The 26,647-nt window shown below is 31.8% G+C and overlaps 3 protein-coding genes and 1 long non-coding RNA gene across 7 annotated transcripts in view; 1 reads left to right on the plus strand and 3 right to left on the minus strand.

The window, feature by feature from the left end:
* Positions 1–805: 805 nt before the first annotated feature.
* LOC132717204 (mitochondrial import inner membrane translocase subunit Tim8 B-like) lies at positions 806–3,023 on the minus strand. Its single transcript, XM_060700623.1, has 2 exons — positions 2,899–3,023; positions 806–1,186 (listed from the first exon to the last, which is right to left on the minus strand). The coding sequence occupies exons 1-2, from the start codon at positions 2,982–2,984 to the stop codon at positions 1,021–1,023; spliced, it is 252 nt and encodes an 83-aa protein (XP_060556606.1). The 5' UTR covers positions 2,985–3,023; the 3' UTR covers positions 806–1,020.
* A 7,281-nt stretch (positions 3,024–10,304) lies between these two features.
* On the minus strand, positions 10,305–11,554 carry LOC132717186 (fucolectin-3-like). Its single transcript, XM_060700609.1, has 2 exons — positions 11,296–11,554; positions 10,305–10,573 (listed from the first exon to the last, which is right to left on the minus strand). Exons 1-2 carry the CDS (start codon positions 11,429–11,431, stop codon positions 10,305–10,307), a joined length of 405 nt encoding a protein of 134 aa, XP_060556592.1. The 5' UTR covers positions 11,432–11,554.
* Positions 11,555–15,945: 4,391 nt separating this feature from the next.
* LOC132717187 (uncharacterized) lies at positions 15,946–20,718 on the plus strand. Its single transcript, XR_009623919.1, has 4 exons — positions 15,946–16,185; positions 18,039–18,240; positions 19,018–19,106; positions 20,564–20,718. It is a non-coding gene; the product is annotated as an uncharacterized LOC132717187 (long non-coding RNA).
* An 899-nt stretch (positions 20,719–21,617) lies between these two features.
* LOC132717205 (copper-transporting ATPase 1-like) overlaps positions 21,618–26,647 on the minus strand; it is a 47,595-nt gene continuing 42,565 nt past the window's right edge. For all 4 annotated transcript variants that reach the window (XM_060700628.1, XM_060700625.1, XM_060700626.1 and 1 more), the window contains exons 20-22: positions 26,288–26,405; positions 25,440–25,542; positions 21,618–24,993 (exon numbers count right to left, since the gene is read on the minus strand). In XM_060700628.1, coding sequence (XP_060556611.1) covers positions 24,714–24,993; positions 25,440–25,542; positions 26,288–26,405 — 501 coding nt within the window. In that variant the 3' untranslated portion in view covers positions 21,618–24,713. The remainder of the gene's footprint in view (positions 24,994–25,439; positions 25,543–26,287; positions 26,406–26,647) is intronic.

Below are 26,647 nucleotides of genomic sequence, written 5' to 3' on the forward strand. Positions count from 1 at the left end.
ATTATGATTCAAGCTGTGTTTTAAATAATCATTTACCACACTATTTTGCTAAGTGATGCTTTCCAATCTGTTTTGTATGGTAAAATTGTTTCTATGAAACAAGTACATTTTGCGTGGTACAGTCATCTGAGCAGTGATGTTTAAACATTTAAGTTTAAACAAGAACAAAATTATGTTTTATTTATTTAAACAGAGCTTTATCTAGTCAATGTGGTTTGATGCAGATAGGGGAGATAATTCATCACTGCAACAGTGTGCTGCAGTCTTTATCATTCATATTTTCTCTACTTTCCTTGCATTGAAATTTTGGGTGGGTGGGTATGCTTGTATGAGGATGTCCATCAATCTGGCCTTCTTAGTGTCTGTAGACACAAGAATAAACCTTTAGGGCTTCTTTTTATTTTATTTTTAAATCTTCCTTCAGTGGGATGTGTAGTAATTTAACAATTATCATTTTTCTTTATTTTTTAAATCTTTCTTTGTGTGTGAAGTGTATTAATTTAACATTTATGATTCCTAATGATATGGGTATGGTCCATCGATTTAACTGACTTTATAACTTGTAGTATGTAATGGAATTGACAAGATAAAACAGAACTGGAGGTTTCATTATTGTATGTTTCATGTATTAAATTGCATGATTTTGTTACAAGATAACTGTTAACAATTTTGAAACAATAAAAAATGGGAATATACATGTATTATTGTTTTATGTTCACTTTTGTGAGTGTAGAATAGTATTTAAAAAACAGACCATGAAATAAAAAAGATATTTGATATTTGGATTGAAAGAAAAATGATCAGATGTAATTAAAGTATTTATTCAAATTATACATACACTTGATGTATGAAATGATATTAACAAAATATGCTGTGCAACAAAGAGTACAAAACTTCAAGTCCAGCTTTATATAGTTGTTAACTAAATTTGTACTCAATCCACTAAACTCAATAGATGTGTCAAACTACTGAATAGTTTCTCATTGGCAGTGTATGATAGTACATGTAAATTGTCATTTATCAAGAGAATGGTTGAGGTGTTTGTGATACTCTTTCTGCTGTAAGTCGAAGTCTGTTGGCTACATAATTTGATGAATCTATGTATCTGAACACACAGTCTCTAACACAATTCTCTGTTTTTGAGTCTAGTTTGTTGCTTGGATAGCCGACACATTTGTCCCAGCATCTGATTATAAAAACAAGAAAAGAATTTGTATTAGGGCTCCATGCTTCAACACAACATCAAGTCTGGAGCTGCGGTGTATGAAATAAGTAAAAGATGATGAAATATACCTAACCTTACATTAATCAATGTAAAAATATGACAATGAAAATCAATAACAAAAACAACATAAACAAAATGTTTACATTATAAAGATGTACATCATCACATAAATTTAGACAGTAAATACTATTTTTTGATACACTCATTAGGAATATTATGGTGTCCATGGAAATTATGTATTGTAGTCAAAATATATTGACGCTCCAAAGCTAGATGTACATGTTAGTGTTCATCCGTGCTGTTCTACAGAAATTAGAAACCTCGACGGGAGCGATAGCGACAGAAGAACGTTTCTAATTTCTGTAGAATAACTACGGATGAACCTTAACATATTTAGTGTCAAACTTTATTTGGCCCTTGATTATGTCACTATGCGGTTTTATGAAACACTGAGGTTATGAAAAATAGAAGGGCAACTATGAACAGATTTCAATATAGATTCTCGCATCAACATTTTTTCTTCTATCATGTCTATGAAAATTAACACATGATTTTTAAGAAATACAGCATTTTCATCGGATGACAAATAAAGCTGGACACTAATTCGAGATAATGTATGTTTGTTCTGGGTCAGACTATCTTGCTTCTATAGGAAGGATATATATCCCCGTACTGCCTCTTTCCAATCAGCTAACAGATTTTTCAACAATAACTGACAGTAAAATTATATATAAAAAAAATTCTCTTTCGATTCTGTGAATATTATCATTTCAGCTAATAAATGCACCAACATTTTAAAATTTTACTTGAATATATTACTATGAATCAAGGACAAATCATTACTGACCCATTTTCCTGTTCTTCAAAATTTCACAACCACTTTTCAATCAGTTAACAAAATATAAACTGTATCTCATAAAAATTGTCATACAATGTTAAAATATTATTAGTTCTGTATTTTGGAGAAATTTTGACAAACTCAACTTCAGATAAATGGTAATAAACAATTTTAACCTAATTATAATGCCATTTTTCAATCTAGATACATGTATCTATTTGCAGTGGTAAAGCTGTCACAATGAATTCATGATATTGAAACAGCTGTCCAACTTAATATCCATTTCTGCAGACCCTGAGTCTGTATATCAAAAACTGAGTCTGTATATCAATTATTTTTAGAAAATTATTGCGATTTGTAACTTGGAAAATAAAGGATTAGTGGAAAACACACATTTTACATATTTTGAACTAAAATGCTAGCATTTTCTTTTTTTATCACCATAATTGACATTGCTGCTGATAAATTTAGTCAAGGTGAATACAAGATGTGCTTACAGTTTGGTTACATGACAAATAATGTCAAAAATAAAAAAATTCTAGGGATGATTGAAAAGTGGTTGTGATTGAAAACTGGCAGTATGTGGATACACAAAACAGCACAATATCGTTTAATTCATGTAATTATAATACTTGACCAATAATAGTCACCATGTTAGCAATCATGGTAAGATGAAACTGACTGCAACATGTTCAATGTGTTCCATGATTTTTTTTTCAAATTCATTAAAATTAGCCATAATGTTCTCATTAAAAACAATTTTGTATTGGGTACGAGCATTTTGAGTACGAATCAACATGAGGTTATTTACTATAGGTGCTTAATTATTAGTAACCTTTCTGTTAGCATCTCTATATGAGCCCGTGACTGAACTTTCTGTTGTTCCACTTGAATAAACCGTTGTAATTTCGGGTTATCCATCTTTTACTCTCTTTCTTATTGTGTACCGTAAAACTAATCGGCTGTGACTAAAAAAAGAATTGGAGCACCACACTAAATACCGTATTCCGGTATATACCGGACAAGGCGCTTGAATGATAAAATGCTAAAATCTTGTCTTTTTACCCAACGGAATGAACTTTAACAGGTCTAATTCATCTTTTCACACCGAATCAAGTACGATAATCAAGGAAAAATGTAAAATTCGGCGAAAAAAACGATATTTGTCTATTTTGTGATCATGATTTCTGCAAGCGTCTAAAGGTACTGCTCCAATCCTGTATTGAGGAGGCAGTACACAGTTTCGGCTGTTTAGTTTCGAATTGGCCAGGGTGGAATTTACAAATAAGAGACAGTTTTGAAATTAAAGTGGATATTTGAGGTTCTAAATGTTTATAGTTACTATATTTCAAGTTTCAATGACTAGTATTATGTTTTAGTTATTTAGTAAAATTGAATTTAGTGGCGTTGACCCTTGTTTTTATGAGAGAGTACCTGTCGGATGCGAACGTGTGGTTTCTGGAGCTAGCCGGTGAATCAGCTCTTCAATTTAAAGGGTATGCAGAAGACTTAGAATAGTGAAAAAAGTAGGTGGATGGCACCCCGTTTGGATGTTATTTTCAGATTGTGCATTGTTTAAGAAGGAAGAAACACTATAGCTTGTGATTTAATTTTTTGACGTTAATATATTGTTGTATTTTGCGAATAGGGATAATCCGCTTATTTTGTCGTTGATTTTCGCGACCAAAACAATGAAAAACACAGGGCTGTGTGCCAGAAAACTAGAAGGTGGACATGTATTTTTAATTGTTTGCTGTGAGATACATATATATATGTTAAATATGAAATGCATTTATTTCAGGTGTGTGATTACAGACTTGTGTGTGAGGTTTTGATTGTGGCGCAGTCAGTTGTTTGCCGAGAAGCCTTGAAAACTGTGTATTGCCCCCTGAGCTAAATCCAAACTAATCTTGGTACGGAGTTTATATCTTCGTTAGACTATAATATGGTAACCGTACCAGAATTTCCGGAATATGTGTGAGGTTAAACAGTACTAAATGTAACTACTCTTAGCGTTTCAAAAGTCGATATGGAAAAAAAGAACTATTAACAATAAACATAGGCCTACTATGAAATGTAAAGTTTCCTTTAACCAATGGGCACAGAGATGGAAGTGTAATAGCTATAAAGAGTCTTCAGCAAACAGGTTTATGGTCAATAGCGTTACGGCGACTAGCTAGGTGACCTTTTCGTAGTAATGGTATATAGAGGATATTTGTTTAGTTCAGTGTAAGATCGGAATATATTTCACCGAGTGAGCACCAAAAGGTATATTTCACGAGTGGCGCAGCCACGAGTGAAATATGAACTTTTGGTGTTCACAAGGTGAAATATATTTCGATCTTACACTAAATTAAACAAATTTTCTTTTTATTATATGCAAAGAAACGTTTTAAAAAGACATTAAACCTTATACTGAATGAAAAACGCGCCAAATGATAATACAACGTGACGTCATTTACGCCGTCACGTCATTAAGTTGGTACCCAGTACTGTGCACGCTGGTATTTCACTGAAACAACGTAAGGGGCTTAAATTCAAAACAGTGAAATTATCAAAGTGGTAATTTCACTGTTTCAAACAGTGAAATTACCAGTTTTATATTACTGATTTTAACTTCAATTTTTTTATATGGGCACCAAGACTGGACGAGCACCTGTGTGCAAGATATGAGTTGAAATTATCATAATTATATAGTATGATTTTTGGCAAAACGTCGGCAAAATACCAGAGTATTCCCGGCGGACACACCTATAGATAAAAGCGGACACACATTTAGAGCCCCGAACCATCCCACCATATGGGGTTCTGAGAAAATGACGCTGGGACTCACAGGGGCTAGCCGGATCAGGCGAGATATTAGCTGAAATAGTCATTTATAGTTGGGTGACGGACACACGTATACCAGCTGACATACGGACACCCCATGCACAACACACATTTTGTTAAATCTGTCGCCGTTTTTTCATCTTAAGTAGCCTTGATTACGGTTATTCTAGCTAGCCTAACATAATTATTCTAAAAAAACCAAACTTGAAAAAAATCTAAAATATTAACTACGTTTTCACTTTTATTTTTCAGCACCCCCGCCCAAGAAAAAAAACACCACCGGACGCTAGTTGAAATCTATTGCAACTAATTGAAAGATACAATGTTTGTACCAGCTGTGCACAAACATGGTCACAATAGAAGACGGAGATTAAAACGCGTAAAACTGTCTTCGTGATAAAATGTATTTTTTTTAAATATCCTGCGATTTCATTGAATGAAAATATAAGTATTGTTCTAATTAATATTTTCAGATAGGGAGAAACCCTAAAGCTCCTGAAGGCGCTTTGTTGATCAAGATAACAAAACAACCGGGATAAGAGAGTAAGATATAATTAACGTAAGTGATTGTTAAAGCAAGTTATTTGAGTAAAATTGTTTCCATTTAAAGATGCATGATCTTATTTTTCTGCTTACTGCTAACAGTCAAGATAACTGTAAATGTTAACCCTTACCACGTTAAATATTTAAAATTTTCAATCTGGGCAGAAAAAAAAGAGAATATTTTCAGGGAAAATTTAAAACATTATACTCACTGAAAAGCGAACCGTGGTTAACATCTTGATTAGACGGCACCAAGTTAATGTCATTTATATGATCGTTTTGACTGTATAACGATTTTCAAGCTCGAGTTTATTTAAGTGTTATGTTTGCCTTTTCATGTTAACTGTATAAATTTTTAATCTTTATTTCACAATGGAATACAGCAGATCTCGCAAATGATCAAAACTTGTAAAGTAATCTAAATAGGATACATTAGTGAAACCGTCATTTGTTGATGTCCTTGCCCAGGTTCGTTAGAGTTATTTATGGACACGTATATTATTTCATAATTCTTTTCTGTGTCCACAAGAACATATATATTTCACCTAACTTTTATGACAGAATGAAAGATTTGGGTCAACACTAAATCAGAGTTCGCAATTTTCACTTATCTAATGGTAGTCACCGTTCACTTTGAAAGATGATATACTTCCCATTGTCTTTCGTGAACAGAATCAATGAAACCAATTCTGCTACTATCAAACTTTGTTGCTCCCGAGGGATCTCCCCTCTTTTTTATCATATTACATATATATTAACAACGATAAATGCAAAGTATAGAATAGATGAACATTACTTCATATTCTAACACTATCGGAAATTTTTCTATATAAACAAAGAAGGCCCGAAGCGTGCATTATTCTGCAACAATGCACTCGCCGTTCTTATTATCTCCCTGTGTATTTTCACATTGAGGGCGCCATTTTGTTTGAAAAATCTGATAAATAAAAACATTTTTTTGTCGAATTTTGTTGTGAAAACTATCTAGAATGATAGAAAATGGTCTAACTAAGAAAATAAATCCGAACACCAATATCTTTAATTCAGTCGTTAACGCTGTACAGACGTTTAAGTGTTGTTTACGTGACGTCACAATGTAGCGCCAAACAGCACGTGCAAAACAATCAAAATCAAGTACGCTCTTTTAACGTCGCAGACGAGTTAAGTTTTACATTTATTTAACTTTTAATTATTTGTATTTCGCTTGGAAAATTATAGACTGAAATAAAATAAACAAACAAAGTTTTATCAACGTTTTCAAAATTCGTTATTCTCAAAATGTTTCTACACACGGTAGATTTAACGACAGTTTTTTTTCAACCCACTGGAACGGCCTTTAAAGAACGTTTCTATTGGAAACTCTGAGGCGAAAACAAATTTAATCGCCAAACATAAAGTCCAACTTTATAATAATAAGTATGTTTTTTCTTGACCTGTTAGAATGGAAATAGATATTAATTCTTCGTGCATTATTGTATAATAATGCACGTTTTTCGTTCAAATGCTTTGTAATTAATCACTCAGGCCTATCGGCCTTCGTGATTATATTACTACGCATTTGAACTCAAACCGTGCATTATTCTACAACAATGCACTCAGAATTGATATCTATTTCCTAAGTGTAACATGTACGAGAGTGGTTTATTGCCATTTGTTTATTTTACATTTTGAACTTTGTCCGGGAAATAACTCTAAAACGACAAGGGGTATAAACAAGAAACTATGTAGGTAGATAGATCACATTGAGTAAAAGAGCAGTGAAAAAGAACCGTAACTCTACATTGCCTAATTCTGGAGTTATTGGCCTTTGTTTAATTTACACTTAGTAAACAATATTTGGTAATGAAAATTAATCATAAATTGGTATGTCTTCTTCCATGCTCCGCTCTTTGTACCTTCTTCTACTGTTGAGTCGAAGCCCTGCTGGGTACCTTTGTTTTGGACCTTGAGTGTGGTTGGATTTTGTTGACGACTGTGTTCTGTAAACGTCACTCTGAATTGTTGATCTTATGTTAAGGTTTTAGTATTTGTTTCATATAGAGTACTCTATCAGACAAGGAAACATATCAAGTCCATGTCATGAGTAAATTATTTAACAATTAACACGTTTTACTGTTATTGTTGCTGTTGCAGATGGTAATTATTCCACTGAGTGACGAATGTATAGATATCCTTATACATAAGTTTGATGTGGACGCTGATGGTGAGATAGACTTCGGGTAAGTGGTAAAGGAAATATTTAAACTTGAACGTAAAATAAATAGTATACGCTGTTAAACGTTTCAACAAAGGTCAACAGAGGAGAATGTTGATGTTTGAGACTTTTTCTAATAAGTGCCAAGTTCAACAACAAAAACCTAACCCGTTTAGTTAGTTTGAAGGGAGGGGGTGGGGGTACAAGCAGCGTTTATAAATAGTTTTTGCCAAATGTCGGATTGTCAGTGTATATGGTATGGATACCGATTTGATTTTTTTATATATTTTATAGAGAATAAATGGCAGCACAAGCAGAACACAGGCAAAAAATGAGCAAATTTCTAATGGCCGAAGAGAGCGACATGGATGTTAAAGACACGGACGTAGGGCGCATAAGAATAAAACTTTCTTGACTTATGGCAAAGAAAATGTCGGAAAATCCTGCATTCAAACGCGAAGTCAAAAAGATGACAAAAGTAATAAACCAACCACTAAAATGCAACGCTCTGAAAATAAGTAACGAAACAATTCTTGTAATAAGTTACACTAATCATGTATAATTTTACACAAGGGCTACAAACAAAATAAATTTTAACCTTTAAAAACCGAAGGCTATCGCACGATGACGACATAAAACTGATAAAATTCACTTTGTCGTTGAACATGGTACTTATTTTTGCATCTTACAATTTCACTAAAAGACTGTTTATCATGGGAATGTATTGCTTTGCTGATACAAACGTTCAGTTTTAAGTCATATGAAAGAGGCTAGATGTGTATAGTTCGACATTACCAAGAAAGGTCAATAAACATCACGAGTGCTTTATTTTTTTATCTTTACAAGAACCATGCAATGAAAGAAAAACAACATTACAATATTTTAATATTAAAGCATCTGAGGAATACAAAGATAGAATATATGAATATGAGATGATATGAATGACAACACACTAGTTTATATCATACATTTAAATGTTATTATAGAATAATAATTGATATTATGACTTCATTGATGAACTTAATTTGCTATCACATTACGTGAGATGAACTGAAAAGTGTTGATATCAAGAAATGACATCTATCACTGCAAGTAATATTATAATGACATTAATTTAAGGGCTGATAAAACAAAATAGAATAAGTTTGGCGGCATGATTAAACAAAGTTCAGGTTTCTTCTGTAGAGGTTGCTTCTGTAGAAACTTTATCACATTTGACAATGATATTTATGTAGTGAAGTTTTTCCAAGTTCGTCATATATATAATATTTTTTTCTGGAAATTAAATGGACTAACGTCTAAGAGGTACTCAATTTAAGTACTTAAAATGTCACGTAAGGTCAAGAATTACGACATAAAGATACATGCCTCCAGATGAGTCAAAATATTAAAAAAAAAAAAATCAAAATCAAAAGTGTACTAAGATGTAAGGAAAAGTAATAAGTTTCAAGATTCAAGTAATATTTTACATATTATATGCGATTAATGACTGATTTTTCAGTATTTACAACTATATGTCTACTGCGTTACTAACGCAGTAAAGGCTATTTATGCATATTTTGACCACTTTTTGGTAATTTACGTGGTTTGTTAGTGCCATTGATAATGTGTAAATTGCTTCCTTTTGGTTACTTCACAATATTACAAATTCAATTACATTTTCAAAATTTTCATGAAAATTATCAGGAATCTGGAGGCGTGCTGCGTAAGGAAAACACAGGAATCCACAAAAATATAGACATGTATTTCACACGTTACAAAATATAACCAATAAGCTTTCCGCAATTGAACCACGTGATTAAATCATTGCTGAGTCCAATCTTATCTTTGTTTATTTACAGTGTCTAAAATATCTGCATCAAATGCAAAGACCATCTCACACAGGGTCCAAAAATCATATAAATTCTTATTGTACTTGAAGTAATAAAGTTCTATAAAATGTAAAAAAGATGGTGTCAAATAAAGAGATTATACATATCTGACAACAATACAAATTCTACTGGACCTGTACATAGCTGCAAAATCCATATCAGAGGCTAGAAACTCCTCCAATATATTTTTGACATCTATATACTCGTGCAATAAAAAGCAGTATTAAACTCTACAATATATAATAACATCAAAATATAGCATCTTGTTTTTACCCGGAAAAATGTAAAAAAGGTACATTTGGCCTCAGAAATAAGAATATTTTTCCTCTATAAAAAGGCAAACTTGTGTTTAATAATGTCTTGATTATGGATTAATAAGAGATTAAATCAGGTGAAGAAAAAAGTGTTAGATAAGAAATAATTTTGTCATTTAAGAAGCAAAACGTTAAACATTTAAGCAAAAAATCTTAAGAAAGTCGGAAACAGTAAAAGAACATCAAGAATGATATAATGATAATTATAACAATAATAATATATAAAAAAACGTTGGAAAATATTACAAATATTAAATAAAAAAAACTTTATTGGGCATTAATGAGTCTTCGTTTTAAACGCAAGATTTTCTGTACTAGGATGTTAAATAGGGCAACGTTTGTCATATTGTTAATTCTATGAAAATATTGATTATATGATTGATTTATGAGAAGGTTTTAAGCTTGCATTTACCATTACCGAACAAGATCAATGGCTCGTTTTTGTGCATTTTAAGGAATTCCGTTTTTCTCTATCTTATATAGTAAAACTTTATTGAAGTTCGTGAAGTTGTGCACAGAATGTTTTAGACTTCACATTAACATTTAAATTAAGGTGTACACATAACGTCATCATTTCTGTAGATTCATGCTTGACTTTTAGAAACTTTCCGAAGATTGTATTTGTACAATTGATTGTTATGCTAAAGGGTTCGTTTGCAATAGCAAGACCAAAGTAAGATCCACAGTCTGTTCCGGCATCATTCATGACATCATCACGATTGTTAGCAACGGTCACTGTGAAATTTGTCTGTCTTTCAACTGAAAGATATTCATATTTTTAATATTTTACGTGTATGATTTAAATCATTCTTTTTAACAATATATTAAAATAAATACAAAATCACCTTTATTTTTTATTTTAACTTTTAAGTTAACTTAAAGGTAATTTTTTTTTCAAAGTATAAAATAATCATCGGGTTTGATCGTATCCTAAAGATTCTTACAATTTTTTATCCTTGCTGTTGACTTTCTTTTGTTTTCTAAAGACTGTGAACGTGTTACTTTGAAATTAAATCATTGTACAAACATTTTAATAGTTATAGAATATAAGTATGTTACGCCAGCTGCCTGTACATGCAAGAATTTCTAGCTCGAGAATATACGTAACTGTTTAATTACGGCGGTATTGAAGCTGTGCCCTAAACTACCCGAGGGCAAAATATTCCTGCGTGTAACGACAGCCGGTGTTTGAATCATACAAATTAATGGTGTTTTGATAAGAGATAACGAAACTTGATATTTTCGTTAAGAACTTTTTTCTAATAGTAGCGTATGAATTTATAACTTCTTTCATAGCGGTGAAATGACTTTATCAAATTACGTAATTCATTCATATTGTAAATTCAAATGAATTTAATGTGATGTTATAATATTATGTTACAAAATTCCCAGAAATTGCCTCAGGGATCCGACGTCTACTGTGAATAAAGAGAGATGGAATTAAACCAATAAATCTTGAAAAATGAATTTTGATATCATACAACAACAGTCTGTCCGTGACTTTATTTTGACTGACTTTACAGGACCCGCAGTTCCAAACTCAACAGCCCAGAAAGAGAAACCAGTATCAGTGTGGGCACAGCTTTCTATGTTTCCGTCTATAGCCATTTCTGCCATCAAATGAATACCATATGTAGAGGACTGCCATGCTTCAGCTCCTTGTAAAAGATTTATTCCTGTGAAAACAACAAGAAAAGCAACACTTTTAGATTTTTAGAAAGATTCTATGGAATATTATTTATTAAGTATACCTCATGTTCATATTCACGAATCGCCATTATTTTTTGTGATAGTTTATTAAAGAAAATTAAGAGGAATGTTTGGTTAAAATAAATTCGTGGAAAGAAGGTTTTACTGTCAGATTTTCGACAAATTTGGTTGCAAATGTCGGACTTAATCCTCTTGCTTTTTACTTCGCACGAAGTAAACAAACTTATGTTAACTAATTGCCATAATTCTTTTTGTTGATCTTTGTAGTAAATTTTTATACGTTATATTTCATACTACTTTTTAAGAAATGAACCCGTTAATTGAGAACTTATCTGAAATAACGTATTGTCTTAGTTCATTTGCAAGTAAAATTCCTGTTTTAAGGTTTCTGGAATTTTTTTTAAAAAGAATGTTTTTTATTCTGTTCGTCGGTCGTAGGGGACAATTTCACATCTGTCACTTCTCATTGTATTGGCTTAAAACTTATTCAAAACTTTTTAAAACTTCTGAAATGTCGCACAAAACAAACATTTTACAATGTGCCTATAATACTATATTTAAAGTTACTGTTTCAGAACGTAAAAAAGATGAAATCTACTGGTTTTCGTAAATAGTTCAATAAAATTGATCAAGAGAATTCGACTACAATTGAGCCGCGTCACGACAAAACCAACATAATGGGTTTGCGACCAGCATTGATTCAGAGCAGCCTGCACATCCGCGCAGTCTGATCAGGATCCATGCTGTTCGCTTTCCAATCTATCACAAGTAGAGAAACCGATGCGCAGGCTGGTCTGGATCCATGCTGGTCGCAAACGCACTACGTTGGTTTTGTCATGACACGGCTCAAATAAAGTTATGCATGCATGTTTAATAAAACTAGGCAACTTTGCAGCCAAATAAATTTAGAAGATACGGACTGCAAAGCGTTGTTTGTTCCAGCAAAGGGTGCCGCCGCTGAAATCATCGCCTTTTACTAGCGGCTCGAGCACCCTAAAAGTGTTCATTTTCGTCTGTGACACATTTTAGGGTCACTCACTTGGCTTCAGTCAGGACATCGGCAGCTTACTTTATACACATTTTATCGTGCCGCCTTGAACGTAATCCCGAGCTTAAAAAAGCACGCGAACTTTCCAGCTTACACGTTGAAGTTGACCAATGCTCTGCCCTTTCTCAACGACGTGCATGTACCGACGGGAAAGAGAATCTTTAATAGAAACACACTTTTATCTATCATGGTTGCTGGCCAGTATCATCATAAATCACCAAGGTCAATATAAAATGAGTTATAAGATTACATATGAATATGTCACTTATTATAGATGTTCCTTACAGGAAATTGTTCGTAATACCATCAACTGTTATTTACATACAATGTCGTAGGGCTAAACGTTTTTCGAATTCTCCCATTGTACGATTGAGTGATATTTTATTTTATTTTTATTTTTCATTTCTTGAATGACAATACACACAAAAAACATTAAATTGAAAACATCATGATTTTATTATACAAAATATGTACTCTAAAAAGTATGCAGTAAAGTTTAATAATAAAATATGACCTGCATGCTTTCAAAACAAAACAAAATATATATAATTTTTATCATGATTATATCATATTTTATTCATTTTTTTTTTTTCAAAATGAATATAGATCTATGTTATTGTCTCGTTAACACACTTTCTCAAAAAAGAAGTTTTCAAAGTTCGAAAATGTTGTATTTCATGTAGAGCGGCCATTTGCATTTAGGTTGACATTTGACGAATATAAAATCATAAAAGAAAATATTCCATACATTCATTATTACTATGCTATTAAACTACTATTACTATTTTCGTTATTCTTGCTGATAATTTTAATGTCCTTAAATCAGGAAATGTTGCTATAAAAAAAGAAATCAAAAATTTTAATGGAAATAATGACAAAGAATATTTTATTACATGTTCGTTATACAAACAAGTTGGAATAATAATAATAATAATAATAATAATAATAATAATAATAATAATAATAATAATAATAATTATAATAATAATAATAATAATAATGATGATATGATGATGATGATGATGATGATGATGATGATTATGATAACGAATAGCGAATGAAAACGAAACGGAATCTTCATAGTTTCATAACATTTAAAAAATTATATTAAGGTATAGACAGCGGATAAATAAGAATGAGAAAATAAAACTCTTACCAAAGTTTCTCCGAAAATAAATTTTCCATCCGTTGTTAGGTATTCCTGACATTGTATTATCTAACGGATAATAATCTGTAAGCTTGCACTGCTTATTTAATTCATGAAAATTCACAGACAGACATCCGAACATACTATCACAAAGAGCAACACATTTGTTGATGGAACTATCATTAAAGCTAGATATGGGATTCCCATTACTTTCATTGCTGGCGTACATTTCATAAACAAAGGATTTTGTTAATCCAACAGAAATGTGAAAGAAATTGAAAGACAGGTAAAAATGTTCTAGAATCTTCATTTTGTGAAGGACACAAATTTAAATCTCCAAATCTGAATACAGAATTTTTTGGAAATGACCATAGAAAATTTTTAATAGCTTAACAAATCGTTTCTTTCAAGAGAATGAGAAGCAAACAACTGTCGGTACTAGAACGAATACGAATGAATAATAAATAAAAATTTGCATAAAGTATTCCTGACGGATATACTTTTTTACAAGAACGGCGGTTACGGAAACACTACAGTTCCATTTGGAAATAGTTTTTGCAGTGTTTCCGAAACGTAAAAAAACAACAACAACAACAACAAAAAACCCACTTAAAATAACCTCAAAATAACCTATAATAATAAAAGCAGTTTTATCTCTTCCGATTATCGTTTTTAACGAATCATCATTAAAAATCATTCAGAATTATATATAAGACTAATGGAAAGCTTTTTAAATCCTGTTAACGGCCACATATACATGATTTAGAATAGAAAAATGCTTAATCTCAACATCTGACCAAAAACACAGAACATGAAAAATTAAAACAACAAATAACGATACCGAAATGTAATTTTGGATTTTACTCACTACAGTGTTGGAGCAGTATCTTTTTATTTATTTTCGTTTATTTTTATATCTTTCATTCAAGTTCTTATATAAATTGGTGCGAAGAGATGCAAAAGATGTCTTAAAGTGCATTTTGGCGGGTGAAAACGGGATATTAATTCCTTGTTTTCGTGTCCGGTATGTACTTGAATACGGTATTTCGTGCTGCGCTCCAACACGTTTTTCTACAGCTAGTAATCATAATTGTCATAATATTTTTTTTCTTCCTACCTAACGTTAGAATCACATTGACTTCCTGTGAGATTCCAAGAATAAAAACTGAGTATTCCTCACCGTGATCAGTTCCTCAACCTAACTGTTTCTTACCCCGATAGTCATTCTCGAAATTTGAAATATGTAGAGTTTTGCCCCAAAAAGATTTTTATCATTTATTTTCATTTTTTATATAAAGATATTCTATTGATATTTATTTTAAGACTGCATTTCATAAATATGTAGAAATATTTTACCGTCTGTCTAAAAACCGAGCGGTTTACTCTTTTATTAACCTTTTTAAGCATTATATTGAGTATTCTGAATACACTTGCTATGACAGTTTTGAAAACAGACTCAAACAAGCCAAGTAGTTGATCCCTTGTCTTTGATAGATTTTTCTTTCATTTTGAAATTTGACATTGATGCGTAAGACTGATTTACGAAGTTTTGTTTGTAAATACAAAAATGTACATAGAAAATGAAAATGAAGATCAACAGGGCAAAGGCAACGTTCACAGGACGCAGTCCCCGACCAACCCAAGCCAAGGTCGTGATAAAAGTGCTGCTGATGATGAACTTACTTTCTATCCTTGTCATCACGGAGTTCGATAAACTGATGGAATTTCGTCTGCTCGACCTTTTTGCTGCGTTTGATAAAGATGGCAGTCGATGAAATTAAGACAGGACTTAAGGAAATAGGAGGATATTAATATTGCTTTTTTATAAAAAAAAAACCTGCCCAGTGCTCAAGTAAACCAATATGCACAAGTTAATTAGATTTATATACAGAAAGCTACAAAACGTTGTGTTTTGTATTTATAGTGTGCGTGCGTGCGAGCGCGCGTATGTGTGTGTGTGTGTATGTGTTGTTTTTTTTAGGTTTGTAGTGGGGGTGATTTGTTGTTTATGTATATATTTAATTTTGTTTCAAGAAAATAAATTAGAAAATTTAATTCTTATTTATTTCATTTCTTAAATTTTTTCGTTTCGCTAATTTTATCTTGGAACACCATCCCAAAAACGTACACTATTATTAACACGGCCTATTTGTTTTAAATGACGAGACATGCAAGGCCCGCTGTAGGCCAAACAACCTGAGTACACAACAACAGCTAGCAGCATGCGTTTTAGATGTTGTTACATTAAGGTGTAAACATCAACCCTTGAGTCATTTTATTAAAGAACTACGTGTCAAATTTGTTGTGACGGAACATAAGTTTAAGTAGCATGGTGTGATGAAGTTGGTAATTTGTAGGAATGTAAATATTTTATTTAAAAACTTGTTATAAAACTTCGTGCATTAGTTATGAGCAGGATTACAGTAGGAACGTTTCTCACAGTGATATTTTATATTTGTTCTAATGGTAAGTAGTGACGCCATTAAAACATGCACTGCATTTTTTCTTGAGACTATTTTTTTATGTTTTAACAATGAAGTAGTGTGGCTGTTGTCTTAAGACATTCGTTTTGTCAATGAAACTTGTGATTAGTGAAGCTTTAAATAATACTGTTGTGTGAAACTCGTCGATAAGTTCTATACTAAATTTAGTATCTTGCTGTATATACAGGTTCATCATTAATATCAAAGTGCAAGACCATGATGAAAGTGTTAATAATAGTAAGAATATTATCTTTCCTCTATGTGACGTCATTTTGCGCTTTGTTTACGTTCTGTCTAAGGTCAATAGAGATAACAGTAATCATTTTTGTAATCAAAGGTTCGATTCTTGGACGAGGCAAGTTTTTTTTTTTCGTGACAATTGATACCAACCAAATGAGACTAATAGTCATTTGTCTATCATTGATGAAAATTGCAGCATGTCACATGCGGAAAAAAACGGTAATTACTGGTATCCAGTAAAAAGATGGCTAGATGAACAGACCGCGGAAATTTTACATAAAAGTGCGTTAATATCGGCGTAAGAAACTAGACAAACACACATTCCGTTGTTGTTGTTGTTGTTGTTTTGTTATTTTGCTTGTTTGTTATTATTTATTTATTTCTATTTTTATTTTATTTAACCTCTAGGAGCATTTATAAGTTATTACTTTGTACTCAGATTTTTTTACAATAAATAATGTGATGTTGTTCGTATTATACTGAATCAGTGGAATAACGGTGCTTAGTAAAGGATAGTCTCCTTTAGAAAACGGCCAAGACCTAAGCTCTATTCTGTAGAAAGTACATGCAGCTCATGTTCTTATATTCCCTTTAAACTGTTAATGGTCTATGAATCGCTTGCAACACTTATGCCGCAGTTGTTCTTCATGGCACCATTTTATGCTTTGCTTCGACACTTTTCTTGCCAGATTCGCTAAAAAAAAGTCAGAAATAACCAAAGACAACACAATAAGTGGCCATATCCAGCTGTAGAATGTTATTAAAATAACAATGTCTGTTCGTTTGTGTCATCAAAGAAGTTCATTAAAACATTATATCATTGTTCAGGTGTAATGTGAACATTTTATATCTGTAAACATGTCAATTTTAGTACTCTTTTTACATAAACCAAACGTATTATGACATTTTAAAACACGAAAACATAATTGAATCAAAGTTAATTTAAGTGCTTGATTTTGGAAAAGCTTTATTTTAATGACTAACATATTTGTCAGCAATAAAAAAGATATGAATTCGGAGCGAGGTAGTCTATATTACGTTAGGCTTATAAGATTAAAAAGAAATAATTTTTATTTTGTAACAGTTTTATTTCAAAAGAAATGAACCGAATACTTTCTATAAATGATGTTTATTTTTTTGACGCCTTAATTATTTTTAAACACACTCCGTGGGAACATCTCCCTTGAATTTTAGAGTGAAAACAAGAAACTGTAATAACGTACGTGTTAATAAAAAAGAGAGAAAAAAGACATGTGATAAAACTACAAGGAATGCGGAAAAGATGTTCGAAAAACATTTCTATTTACAATACATTCAATGCGTCATCAAAATTATGTATTTTAATTCAACTTGAAAGCTTCAGTATTATGTACAATGCTCAAATAGTACACAGTGTATGTAACAATTACAGTACTCAAAATCTGCTTCAAGAGTTTATGAAATTTAAATTGTCTTTTATTCAGATGTAACAGTATGTTCGACGAGCACAAAACAAAGAATAAGTATCAGGCATTTTCTTGGAAAACACAAACTGTGTCATGGTGGATAATATTGAGTCACATGAAATGATACATTTTCTATGTTGTATATTTCCAGTAAAACTGACAGAGGGTGGGGAATGTTGTCGATCTTATGTAGATAATACAGGTATATACCATTACCAACAATGGTGTCCCGTGTTTTGTTGTGGATACGCCACACTTGGAAAGTTAGAATGTTGTTCTAACCCAAGACTGCGAGCATTTGAAGGGAATAGAGATGGATTTTGTGCTTCATGGTTTACTTATTCAGCAAATGTGTAAGATATTATTTATTTCTAATTAGGTATCAACTCAGCATTTGTATTGATAAAAGTCGAAGTAACTTGTTGGTAGTTTCTTCAGATGAAATGTTTCTTATTAAGACTGACTTGAGCTATCACTAAGTATCAGTATAGAAAATAGAAGGCTATGTTTAACCTATGCTCGAAAAATATTATTGTTTGGCAATATTGACCTGAGACATTGGAATATTCAATGACATTTGGTCGGTCATAAGTAAGCCAGTATGCCACATCGGATATATGTATAGCTTTAAATACTTGCCACATCAGTACATGTGTAACTTAAAATAATGACCTTACTTGCCTCAGTGATAAGGTGTTGTTTCTTTCAGTTTCAAATTGAAGGTTGCAAGTTCAAATCATGATGAGAATTATTTTTATACGTAACATTTTCTCCTATTTTATACTGCACGAGAATCACTCATTGTAGAGAACTATGCAATATGCTGTCCCGTCGTGCTTACGACTACTATCATTAAAACCAATGCGTAAATCGTAACAAATTACGGGAACTAACGAAAAACCCCGTCTGAGACGATATTTAATATACAATGTGTGTTGCATAAAATCGTACTTAATTAAAGCGGAGAAGATAATTGTGAAAATTTTGAGCCAACGTCTTACATTCAATCCTCTGAATTCTGAATTAATTTACTTTGAACAGTCAAATTAGATTTTTAAGAGTTTAGGCAATGCTTAAGAAGAAAGTCTTTGTATGATTGTTATCAATTCCCTGATTATTTTATTTTTCAGATGGGCACCAATCATAATTGGTTTTATCATCTTGATGATTATCATAGCGTGTTGTGTATGCTGTATTCGCTGCTGCTTCTTTATCTAGAGTAAGTATTTCATTTACATCGTACTGTTCAATGTCATTTTATCAACGGAATTATAGTCTGTCCCACCAAATTTAAATATTCCATTTTATATTAAATATAATAGGAACATCATTCAAATTAATGTCATGTTAACGCTGACGTCAATATCTCTAGACATGTTTTTCTTTTTTTTCTCTCAAAAAGTCTGTAATATGGTCAAAATGTTAAAATTATATTTTCCAGTTGAATTACTATAGTTTTCCGGCCTAATTATGGACGTTAATGTTGTTTTTTCCCCTCAAATCAGGGCATATAAGGTTAAAATGGTATATACATATATGATAAGTTTATGTGCTAGGACTGAGAAATATACAACTTACATTTGTATTAAGGTTTTAAAGCGTACCCCAAGTGAACACAAACGCGACTTTATCAATATAAGTGAAGCAAATACATAGGTATTTCTATACCCCCACCGCATTTTCGGCAGGGGATAATAAAATATTGTAGTTGCCCGACCCATCTACTTTTTGTAGGATGTTTGATCTCTGACACCTGCCATGTGCCATGTAATCTAGTCTTATGTTCGCTAACATTTTTTTTTATTCGAATAACACAAGTCCCTTTTTTCCCTCTTCGTACTTAGGATATTTGAATATATCAAATGGAACAGAACGAATTTTAAATGATGTTCTTTCTGGTCTTAGTCTAACGATATATAGGTTATACATTGTAGTTACTTTAATTTAAGAAAAAAATCGGCATTACATATATACCAGACGTTTGGTCATCATTGTTTAACATTGATATCGTAACATCTCCTATTCATGCGAGTAAAGTGAGCGTTGTTTACACGTTAATGTCCACCTTTTTGCCATAGGACATTTGATATAGGAAAATAATTGGATGATTAAACTTTGTATTATCACTGGACACTTACTTTAAACGTGCATCGTTAATATTCTTATTCCATTGCCAGCTTTAGCCATAAAAATGTAAAAATAACAAGTTTAGAAATTTTAGTTGACTGACCTTATCAGATATAAGTGCTTTTGACTAATTACTGCCTTTGATAAACTTTATGTACAGATTTGTTACATTTGAATTTGGCGAAATGTATTTTCCCCCGTTGTTCATTAAAGATTTGTTGTGACAAATACCGTCAATATAAATCATCGTTTTCCTCGTAGTTTACGGAACGTCAATGGGTTCTACCTCAGGTGCCCGTTCGTGACTGAAATAATAAAGGGAGAGGTATCTATCGACACGGTTGGAAAGTCGCCATATGACTTCAACAGTGGTAATTGGTGCGATGCAAAAGCATCCCCCACACACAAAATAAATCAAAACCCTGAAGTTGCTTGAAAATTTAGCTTTTCGGACAAGTTCTAGTCAAAAAATACACACGACTGGTCTCCTGTACAGTTAACTATATCATATTCATTTTGTAAATTCATTACGGTTTTATTATTTTTCAGGAAATCAAGTTCATCTACTAACGTCATACCCAGGGATGTTTTCTGTTATTCTGTGGTATTTTACATTCATTTGAAAATATATTGATGTATGAATCATATCATTTTAGTATTTTTTAAGTCGTAAAATTGAATTAATTATATCTAATCTGTGTTCACTGCTTTTTACCAGATGAATTATTTAATTTATTCTGAGGCAGTATTAATGTCTTCTCTTTCACAGAGTTAATAACATTCCCTTTGAAAATGAACGTTTGCAAAACCAAATTGTCACTTGAGATAAGTACATTTATTTTGTGAATGAAGTTTATTTGTAAAAAGCTGACATGTATTATCAAGAGTTCCTGATGGACCTTTGTTGCTCACCTGAATATATGGAACCTAAACAGAAAAGATTTCACGGGCGTGGCCATTTTGACCCAAATGGTCATTATACACATTTGTAGAGGGCTTTGATTACCCTAATTCGCTCACCTGAGAATGATTTCTGGTCATATGGTTTCCAACATTAAGAGATTTTCAGATTATAGATCTCTTCCAAGTCGGGAGTAAATTTTGTTCAAATCAGAAATTAATCGGATAAGACATACACAACATACCCCTTATAGCCCTTTTAAGGACAAAACTTTACCATCCATAGTTATGTAAGGCTGTTTTTTAAGAAACCGAGATTTACCAATGATAAAGATTTATGCCAGTTTAGTTCATAAAAATAGTTAGATCCTACTATCTTGCAGTCAAACTGTGTGTAAGTTTAACAGAGAATCTGTTTTGTCAAAATATACATGTACCTAGTTATTTGGGATATGTTAACAAAAATTCAAACGAAAACTTGTTGATTCGGCAGACATGTTGTCACAATTAAATCCAAATACAAATGTATATACATATGTACGTGTGTGTATATATAATATGGACAACATGTCAGCCACATTGTTCCTACCGCAACTATAGGTCTTCCATGTAGAAATCACACTGAATTCACTGTTACCATGACAACTCATGTTACCACTCGGCATGTTGTCAAATTATTGTTGAAAATGCAACAAAAAACAAGTAAAGATTTGTAGAAATTTAATTTAAACTACCTCTCCTCGTTCATGTCAATATCAATAATAAAAATATTCCACTAGTATATTGATTGAAGTAAATTTAGCGTTGTTCCCAAAACATATCACAGAGATAAACAATCCAATATGAACTGTAATAAACAGTTAAAAATTTACAGTACTTATACAAAAATCACTCAATTAAGAAATCATTGTTGAATAAAACAAGTCTTTAGAAGGTTGTACCAGACTGCCTATTATCTACCATAAAACCCCTTCCCTTCTTAATTAGTATAACAAACATATCGTGTGTTAAATTATAACTATTCACTGTTAAAAGGTTAATTCTACATCTATACGTTACAATGATATTTTGTCATCTCTTGACTGCATAATGTGGGAGTTGAACTTGTTCCACTCTGCTACCACTGGCCAGTCAATATTGGTGGTTAGTGAATATAGATATAAAATTAGATTGTCATGATTAGTCAGGATTAGTAAAATCAGTTATAAAAGAAATTATCAAAAACTATTAAAGCTCTCCATTAAAATCCTCATGTTTAGTTGTCAATTAATTTAACATAAATATTGAAACAAAAGCAAATTTTGCAAAATGTAAGTAAATAAGAAAATACATACTGAAGACCAAAGAGTAGCACTTTTGAAAGTTGTTCTTAAAGTTTATTCATATGATTGCGTTGCACTGAACTCTAAATAAATAATTTATCTTAACTGCTTAAATACAGTACAGTTTCACTTATAAATAATGTGTATGTTCAAGTGTGTGTGAGAGCCGGTGTGTGTATATGGGAAAAAGTATAAATCAAAAAACATGATTAACTTCAAAATAAAAACGTAATACTCTTAAATATCTTTAACTTGAACATGTCAATTAATTTTTAAAAAAGAATATCAAAATAGATGGTAATATCATTAGCCTAATTGCAAAAAAAAATATTCTTACAAATAAATAATAAATAAAGGGTTTGCTGATATTTCATGGGTAATCAATCACTTTATACATATATTTTTACATAAAAATACACCTAGTAAAATTTGCACAGCCATGCAAGTAAAAAAGTGACTCATAAGTTTAAAATCACCAATTTAACAAATTTAAAGACACAGTAAGCATTGATCAGAAATAAATATAATTTTCCTGTAAAGTAATTGAAAATAATTTTAATAATAGATTGAGAGTATGTGAAATGCTTATCTGTAAAGACACCAATGTTGAATGTGAAATAATCCGTCATCACAGAAGTGCAAAACGTAATCAAAGTGATATCTTGCCATCCATACAAAATACTAAATCACAAACTAGAACTCCGCGAGTCGGATGTGTCGCCTTGTGAACAATGTAGTTTTGGAGAAATGGCCAGGACAAAAATGAAATATGAAAAATAACAAAGGGCAATAACTAAAAAAATAATAAGTGCAGAGCAGCAGTTTCTGTACACTGCACTTCTTATCAATAAGATCTATCATTCTATGATGTTTCAAGTCCATAGCTTTCATACTTGAGGAAAAATGACCAGGACAAAAATAAAGTAAGAAAAGCAACAAAGGGCAATAACTCAAAAATAAAAAATGCTGAGTATCAGTTCTTATGCACTGCACTTCTTTTTAATGAAATCTATCATCCTATGAAGTTTCAAACCATAATTTTTATACTTTCAGAGAAATGGCCTGGACAAAAATTAAGTATGAAAATAAACAAAGGGCAATAACTCAAAAAATAAGAAATGCAGAGTACCAGTTCTTGTGCACTGCACTTCTTCTTAATGAGACCTATCATCCTATGAAGTTTCAAGTCCATGGCTTTTATACATTAGGAGAAATGGCCCGGACAAAAATAAACTATGAAAATTAACAAAGGGCAATAACTCAAAAATTAGGAAGTGCAGAGTACTGGTTCTTGTGCACTGCATTTCTTCTTAAAGAGATCGATCATCCTATGAAGTTTCAAGTCCATAGCTTTTTTAGTTGAAGAGAAATGGTCCGGACAAAATTAAAGTATGAAAATTAACAAAGGGCAATAACTCAAAAAATAAGAACTGCAGAGTACTGGTCATTGTGCACTGCACTTCGGGTTATTGAAAGAAGCATGCATACCAAGTTTGAAGTCAATCAGACTTATAGTGACTGAGTTATGCTCAGGACAAGCTTAACCGGACGCCGACGCCGACAACGATGCCGACGCCGCCGCCGCCGACAAAAGTAACCCCTATATGTCACCTTTTCAAGGCGACACAAAAACTTTACTAATTGCTCAAGAGGAAAAACTCCTGCTTCAGCTATATGTCCCAATAAGAACAGTTTCAGAAACTTTAATAAAACACACAAAATAGTTGTACATACATTGTGTATTTTTAAAAAAGGCATTTTGGGCTTTAATGAACCTTTAAATAAAAGACCATCTAAAAAAGGGCCCACTATTTTTAACTCTCAAAATATTGTGACAAATTGCCATAATAAAGACCAATTTCAAATATTGGCACAAACAATGCTAAAAAATTCCCAACATTTACATTTTGATTATCTGCAGTCTTTAAAATACCTGATTATACTTAACTGATATGTGCTGTAAAAAAGATACTTTTCAGATTCAAGATATTTCAAAGGCTTACTTATACTAGTTACGTTATTAAAGCTTTTCAATTTTAGAAATGTTCTGTTTCTTACAAGACATGTTATAAATATTGAAATAATATTTGGCTGATACATGTAAAGCTTTCAATAATCACAGAAGTTTTCTCATATAAAGAAATAGATCATACAATGTATCTGTGTTGTTAATATACCTCAAAAAGCATAAAATAATCTTCTAAAAATTTCATCAAAAGTCCTGCTAACATTTCACAAGAGTGACCATTTTTGATAATCACTAATTAACTAAACAATCATATGTAGTCTTTAAAAAAATATAGTATGCTTTCACAAATACGCTTTATATTCCAAATTTACTAGAAAACAAAAAATAATATTTTAAAGAAGAATCAAGTCTTATATGATACTAAAAAATTATAACTCCAGGGCACAAACTATCACAAAACAATATCAAACAGGTTCATCAATGTTATATGTTTAACTCAGTGAAGCATTTAACTCAGTGTAGCGTTTAACTGATTCTTCCATGGAGAAAGTTCCTCGTCTGAAGCATCTTGCACTTCGAGGAGACTGGTTTGATCCTGGGTCGGTGTTTTCTTCTTGCCACTCAGCGCGCTCAGCTTGGACAGAATACTGCCTTTCTGACTACCCTCTCTACTGGTAGGTTCGTCCTCGACACCACGATGTAAAGATATGTTGTCACTCTGCTGATCAGCATAAAATCTTTCCCAGTAACCAGTCGTCAATAGGCTCTCTTTTCTCGGCTTTCTGTACCTATAATAAAGAAATTTATACTATGAAAGTTCATGTAGATCTATATAACTTTAAAATTACCATCACAACATCTTCTAGTTTAATGAGATATTCTGTTATTTGTACTCCTTCCTCGTGAAAGTTTGAGGGAAGATATCAGAATAGTGAATTGAAATGACATTGTGAACATTCAGGAGCAGTCTGGAGTGTAGACAGTATCCCTAATTGAACAGACAATATCACTGACTAATAGGGCATAAAAAACTAAAATAAAAAAGTTTGATTTCCCGTCCAGCTCCCTCTCTCTCCAACTAGTTGCACTATGTACTAATCAATGAAAAAGAAATATAAAAAATTTCACTCTAAACTAAAATCAATCACAAAAAAAAAATATATAAACCAATAAACTGCCCTTGGCAATTAAGATATAGTGTTCACTTCATTTTTCTTTCCAAATGTAAACTTACAATTTCAGCATCAGGGATGAGCAGACGACAGACACACTAGAAGCGGCCATTGCAGCAGACGCCATCCATGGTTTCAGTGATACACCAAATGGTGTAAAGATACCTGTAAAATAAATAACAAAACTGTCTTAATTTTAATGTGATACACAACAAATGTAAAATGCACAGAAATCTAATAAAAATAAAATATTTACACAATCACTTAAATTTAATAGGGAAATTATTCCAATCAAATTCCAATCTTACTCTTAATGTGTAAAAATCTTGAGTTTTATATAGTGAAAAAAATATAAATACTATTACAATAACATCTACTTTCGCCAGTCTTTTTAATGTTAAAATAAACAAGTCATATTAGAGCCACCAGGTGCGGGACCACACTTCACTGTTTCTTATTTCCAAAGGCAAACAGATTGGAGGAAGAACATAGTTACAAAGAATTTTCAAAGACAACATCATTTTTCTTTTGTAGAGAATTTAATTAATATATCATATCTGACCCTGACAATCAAGGTATCTGACCTTGATATTCAAGGTTATACTTATTCAACATCAGCTTTTTCATTAGTGTTGTTTTGTACAACTATGAATCAAATTAGTCTTAGTCCACAAATAACAAAGTTATGACAAATTTAGCAAAATCAATATTTTGACCTCGACTATTAACACCATCGTGATATAATTCATCATATCCTTACACTCCAAACAGTGATTTAAAATCACTGTTTGGGATATATTATTTCTTAATGATACAACCAGGTCAAATAACATGGATAAGCAACTGGCCTACTACTCTACATGTGGCATTACCAAATTCCCTATAGATTCTAAAAGATAACAATATTTACCAGCAGCTATAGGAATCCCAATTATGTTGTACACAGAGGCAGCAAAGAAGTTCAGACGAATCCTGCTTACAGTTTTCTTAGAGAGCTGAATAGCTGCTGTCACATCCAGTAGATTGTTCTAAAACGAATATCAACGCATACAATTCTACTTTTTTCATTAGTTTATACAAAATTTATTTTACTTCAAATTGTGAAGGAAGCTATAAGCTTATAGACACACACTCAAATTCATTCCTGGAACAATCTTTATGCACAATTTGTCGAGTTTATGTTACAATCAACTTATCATTTTTTATCAAAGTGCTATTATTGTACGTTTAAAACAGGGTAGCTAAAATTCATATGTATATATAACAAACA

The sequence above is a fragment of the Ruditapes philippinarum genome, unplaced genomic scaffold (genome assembly GCF_026571515.1).
Source record: "Ruditapes philippinarum isolate M1 unplaced genomic scaffold, ASM2657151v2 ctg136_1_1_1_1, whole genome shotgun sequence".
Classification (NCBI taxonomy): Eukaryota; Metazoa; Mollusca; class Bivalvia; order Venerida; family Veneridae; genus Ruditapes; species Ruditapes philippinarum.